The 6,000-nt window shown below is 44.4% G+C and overlaps 1 protein-coding gene across 1 annotated transcript in view; it reads right to left on the reverse strand.

Moving 5' to 3' along the window:
- Nucleotides 1-1,880, reverse strand: part of Morc1 (MORC family CW-type zinc finger 1) — a 167,369-nt gene extending 165,489 nt beyond the window's left edge. Inside the window, exon 1 of the mRNA XM_040750317.1 lies at nucleotides 1,797-1,880. Within this exon, the coding sequence (XP_040606251.1) occupies nucleotides 1,797-1,858 (62 nt within the window). The 5' untranslated portion in view covers nucleotides 1,859-1,880. The remainder of the gene's footprint in view (nucleotides 1-1,796) is intronic.
- Nucleotides 1,881-6,000: the final 4,120 nt, after the last annotated feature.

Genomic DNA, 6,000 nt, shown 5'->3' on the forward strand with positions numbered 1-6,000 from the left:
ACACTCCTCCATTGCTGGTGGGAGTGCCAACTGGTTCAGCCACTTTGGAAAGCAGTATGGAGATTCCTCAGAAAAATGGGAATAAACCTACCACAAGACCCAGCAACTGCACTCTTAGGCATATATCCAAAAGATGCCCATTCATATAACAAAGATGTCTGTTCCACTATGTTCATAGCAGCTTTATTTGTAATAGCCAGAACTTGGATGCAACCTAGATGTCCCTCACCCGAAGAATGGATAGAGAAAATGTTGTACATCTACACAATGGAGTACTATTCAGCACAAAAAATAATGGAATCATGAGATTCGCAGGCAAATGGATGACACTAGAAGAAACCATCCTGAGTGAGGTAACCCAGTCACAAAAAGAGAAACATGGCATGTACTCTCTCATATATGGATTTTAGACATAGATCTGGGGAGTGCCAGCCTACAATCCTATTGCCAGAGAGTCTGGGAAACAGAAACTTCATTTACTGGCTGGTTAAGTACTGAGCTGAACTCAAGAAAGCCAGTATCAGAGAGGGAGGACTGATGATCAAAGGGATTAAGACTGGGCTGGTTGAACCCCCAGAAACAGCTGACCAGACAAAGGTTAACTTTGAATCCCAGGCATCAGCCTGGGAATCCAGCATGGGACCGATCAAGACCCCCTGAATCTGGGTGTCAGTGAGGAGGCCTAGGTAATCTATTGAGCCTTGGACAGCAGATCAGTACCCATCCCAAGTATACACACGGTCTCTGGACTCCCATAGAACAATGTGAGGTGCACTCTCACCCTGAACTCTTGGGGAAGGGTCTAGGCCCTGCCCTATATGAAATGACAGACTATGGACACCCCCATGGAGGGCCTCACCCTCCCTGGGGGAATGAGGGGATAACGGGGGGGATGGGGGGGAGAGCACGGGAGGAGGGGAGGGAAAGGGAGAGGGACCTCGTACTGACTTGTGAAGCAACCTTGTTTCTTATCTAAATTTAAAATGGAAAATAAAAAATATTAATATAAATAAATAAATAAATAAATAAATAAATAAATAAATAAATAAAAAAGAATGGGCTGTACTATTTCGTTTCTACTTTTAATTTTGTGTGTAAAGGTGTTTTGCTGCATGTACGTCTGAGTACCACAGTGTGTGCCTGGTGTTCAGGAAGGACAGAAGATAGTGTTAGGAGTTGCAGGCATCCTAGGTTTGGAGTTACAGAGAGGTGCGAGCCACCCTGTAGATGCTTCAAATGGAGCCCTGGTCCGTCGGAAGAGCAGCCGATCCTCTGGAAGAGCCGCTAGTCCTCTCAACTGCGGAGTCATCTCTCTAGACAGACTGTACTATTTCAATTAACAGCTAGTTAAGAGGACCCCAAAGACATCTGACCCTGGCAATGAAGGATAACTACCAGATTGCTGCCCACGGCTATTGAAATCTACACACTCGAATTACTCTGTAAAGCAACATGAATTTTTACAGCATCTTCCGGTGTGTCGGAAAAAGGATAGAAAGGATGGGGAGTAGTTCTAATCTGCTGGACAACATTTAAATAGATTTGCTAAGTGATAAATGTGGGACCATCTTTCCACTTGGTTTAACTAAAGAGCATCAAAATGATTCAGTCCCCAGGTATAGCGTTATTTCTTTCCCAAAAAGAACTCACACGCAGCAAATACATTCTTAAAACCGTCCTAGCAAATTCATTAGGCTTTTGTTTTCCAACTGAATAGGGTGGAAGCACGTGGAAAAACTACCCCATTCCGATCCCTCCTGGAAACTCCCCCATTCCAACCTGTCCTGGAAACTCACGAGTTTGCGTGGATGAAATCCAGATGCAGTTTAGCCCTCTGCAGCAAGGCATATCTGTCCATGTTCTCAAACACGATCTCTGAACACCAGAAGATACTGAAGCCTGGTGGAAAACTATACGCCCACGCACACGCATACGTCCATGCCCACGCCCACACACGCTCTGGCTCGCTCGCAGCGTAGGAGATCAACAGACGCATGCGCCCCCTGGAGTCCTCAGTAAGAAGCTAACTTTACGCTGTGGCTCCTCACCTGGAGGTTTGGTTTGGTGATTTGGTTTGGTTTGGTTTGGTTTGGTTTGGTTTGGTTTGGTTTGGTGACAGAGTCTCACTTCATAGTTCTAAGAATCCTGGAACTCACTATGTAGACCAGGCTGGCCTCGAACTCAGTGAGATCCACTTGCCTCTGTCTCCCGGTGCTGGAATTAATGGCCACCATTCTAGGCCCTTCTGAGAGGTTCTTGATCTTTTTAGCCATAAGGTTTCTATTGTAGGGAAAAGGGGCCAGTCAAAGAAACACACCCTGAGCAGAGCCAAAGACACTCACTTTGGCCCTGCAACCAGAACCAAAGAAATGCACCCTGTCCCTGAAACCAGTGACAAAGAAACACACTTTGTCCCTGGAATCAGAGCCAGTGAAAAAAATACACCCTGGCCCTAAAATTAGAGCCAAAAGGCTAAAAAGGGCCAGTGAAAGAAACACACTTTGGCCCTGAAACCAGAGGCAAATCTGACCCTAAACCTGTGCAGAAAACTAACCAATCCCTGAGCAGGAGATCTAGTCATCCTATGCTCAGGGATTGAAATCTGACCAATCCCCACCCTGGAAATCTCCCTGGAAAAACTCTGCCAGCTAAGGATTCCCTATATAAACGCTGTGTCTGTTCAGCTTGTAGCTGTTTTGTTGCCTCTTTCCACAGAGGCAGAGTTAGTCAGTCACTCTCCTGGATTCTCCCTTCCCAATAAATCTCTTGAATGAGGAGGTTTGGGTGAGACCTTCCTTCATAGAACATCTTTTCTACCAAGCCAGAGCTGAGCGAGCAGAGCAGGGCTGTAACACTTTTGCTGGGGAAACCTTTCCCTAGCTAAGTGGAGTTGTTATACTACACTCCCGGGGACCTGAGGCACACTGTAACAACTTTGCTAGGGAAGCCGTCTCCTGCCTGTGTAGGGCTGATACACTGGGATGCCTTCCCTAAAGCAAGGCAGTAAGCTGTTATGCTTACTGTGACCTGTGGTGTTCCTTGACTCCAGAGTGACAGAATACCTTTCCATCCCAGCTGTAACACTCAGTATTCTGAGACTCCCGAGTGCCAGAATCCTTATTCATCCCATCCGATCTGCTGCAATGCTTACATCTGTAACCTTAGTTTTTTCCACTTCCTGGCAGTTTCTGTCACTATCCATCTGAAAAATGGGAGATTGGAACTGGATCAGAACTGGGAGCTGTTAGCCCTGCCCCTCTCCTTTCCTCCCTCCCCCTCCCCCAAATCTGATTGAGTTCATGGTATGAGACCTGGGGAGGTAAAGTAGCTTCTTCTTGCTTGAGTGGTTCACTTGCATTCTTGGGTATCATGGGTATAAAAATGTTTTCTGCATTTGGAGGGAGAAGAGGGCAAACAAAGGGGAAAACCAATAACAAAGAGCAGAATTTAGACTGGCTGCAATGTGCAGGCGGTCCCGCCATGTTAACAGCTGTGGCCACCTGGAGGAGTCACAACCAATTTCTATTCATCACACCGGCAAGCAACTATTTGGTGTGCAGCCAGTGTTCAAATTCTGTGAGTATACTCAACAGAGCTCTGAATTCCCAGTCACCAAAACCTAAGAGGAAGTGGCATTTGTCAAGGACTCTGGAAGGACAGGATTGAGAGGCTAGGAGTTGACTTGACCTCTGACTTCTGTGATCTATTCAGACTGATTCAGAGGCCAAGGCTATTTGGCGTAGAGACTAACATGGTTCGGTTCTACTCAGCAAATATTTCACGTACTGTTCTCAAAGTCAGAAAGACAAGTCTATAGAGCAGAGAGTCTCAAGTAGATGTTTTGTGATTTCAAAGTGTCATACGGGCAATAAAGCCCTCAGAAAATAGAAACAAAAATGTTAAATGTGGAGCAGTCATTCTGCTTAGAAGAAAGGAATTCTTTTTCAGCTGCTATGTTTATAGGAATCGGGGGAGGAAGAGAGAATTTGAATTGCAACCCAGAGGAACACGATGCTCGGCTTTAATTTGAGACTGGAAGTGAGCGTAAACATTTCAAGTAATTTCTCCTGATTGCATTTTTTGTTTTAACAGTGACTAGTGTGGTTGGTGCTGTTTTAATAGCCACATTCTCTTTACTAAGCAACCTAAATTATCTTCCCAAAGTTTTCTTCAATAGAACTTTACAAATGATATTTTGTTTTCTTTTTATGGGAAAGAAAACCTTGACAAACCTCTTCCAGATTTGTTTTACAATTCCGATTTTCAACTGCTATCTCAGAGCAAATTTCTTGGCCGGAGGGGCGGGGGCAGAGCCACCAGACTGTAATTACTAAAGTCTGTAATTCTTTTGGAGTAAAAGATACAATTGTCTCAGCAACAGTCCTTCTAATGATCTAAGCAGAGCCTTCCTGCTGCCAGTGTCCAGTCTCAAAAACTAGGCCCCACTGGTTGGTATGATGGCAGTGGGGTTGGGGTGGGCACTTGAATCTGTTAAGTTATGCTAAATAAGAAGTCTAGAGTCACAGCTCACTGTCCCCAAAAGCCTTCCTCCTCCCTCATTCCAGCTCTATCCATCACCTTTGCGCCATCTAAGCTAAGCATACTATTCTTCCAGACTTATACAAGGAATTTCTTGTTTTGCTTATTTCCCTCAATCCTGCTTCAAGATTCATTTTAACATCATTTCATGATGGAAACAATGACATAAAGGCAGGGAGAGGAGATGAAGTGAGACTGTCATTTGAACCTCTTGTGTTTGATCCTGATTTTAAGGAAAATTGCTTCAGCTTTCTGTAACTGAACAGTTTGCATTTGTAAAGACACACGCTACACAAAATGTCACTGTCTTTATCTTTTAAATAAGTGCAGATGACCCAGCACTTCATTACTTTTGAGGAACATACTTAAATTCAGAATTCAGTTGATAAACTTGAAAGTTTGCATTGGCATCTAGTTGACAACCTAGAAGTTTGAATTGGCATCCAGAATGGACTGCCACATCATAAGAACTACAAATAATAGCATTAGCCTATTCTAATAAACTTAGAAGGAGACTACTGTAAAGCTGACAACATTTAAAAGTCAATGACGCTCAGCTGAGACAAGTCCAGTGACTCTGAAATGGTGTATAGCATTTTTGCTGTGTTTCTTACATTCCCTCACGTCTGAAGCTCCTCATTGTGCCTTCATCTCTCCCAGTGAACTCCATGTCAAACAATGATGATGTCATCACATCAGTTCTGAGTGACCTGTGTTACCAGCAATCACAACCCTGGCACAATGACAAGTGTGTCTGGGCACTGTGGGAAAATAAGAGGCCTGCAGCATTCCCAAGAATAGCCAAGCTGTTAGGGTTGGAACCACAGTGCTTGCTGTGAGTAAGTCAGCCCAAGAACCATTCTCAACTCTTCTCTCCATCCCAATGCTGAAACCTTGCTTTCTTGGGCTACCTTGCCACTAGAGATGCTCACCTGGACCAGGCATGAATGACACAGAAGCAGAAAGACCACTAACTGATTTCTGAGATCTCCTTTGCTCTCCTGATAAAAACTGACTCCAAACTCCTTCTTTGAGGAAACCAGAAGCATTGCTCCTGGGTCTTTGGGTATCTGCATCCATGATTCAAGTCAGGAGACAGACATGAAACTGCCCCAAACACTGGACACTTGCCTGCAGTAACTCATCTCGAGGGTTCTGTTGTTAAACTAAACCTGCTGTCCATCCTTACTCAGTTAATTGGATTTTTTATTTTATTTTTATTTCTGTATGTGGGTGTGTGTGAGAGAGAGAGAGATGTGCGTGAAGGTGCCTTTGGAGGCCAGAAGAGGGCATCAGATCCTCTAAAGCTAGAGTCACAGTGGTTGTGAGCCACCCAGTACACACTATTAACCATTTCTCCAGACTCAGTAATTGAATTTTCCTGTACATATAATCCAACACTACTCGTAAGTTGATGGGGGAAGTCCTGTGTATATGTCAATAAAGCACTGTTGGCCAATA

Source organism: Mesocricetus auratus, unplaced genomic scaffold, assembly GCF_017639785.1.
Source record: "Mesocricetus auratus isolate SY011 unplaced genomic scaffold, BCM_Maur_2.0 Super-Scaffold_100008, whole genome shotgun sequence".
NCBI lineage: Eukaryota > Metazoa > Chordata > Mammalia > Rodentia > Cricetidae > Mesocricetus > Mesocricetus auratus.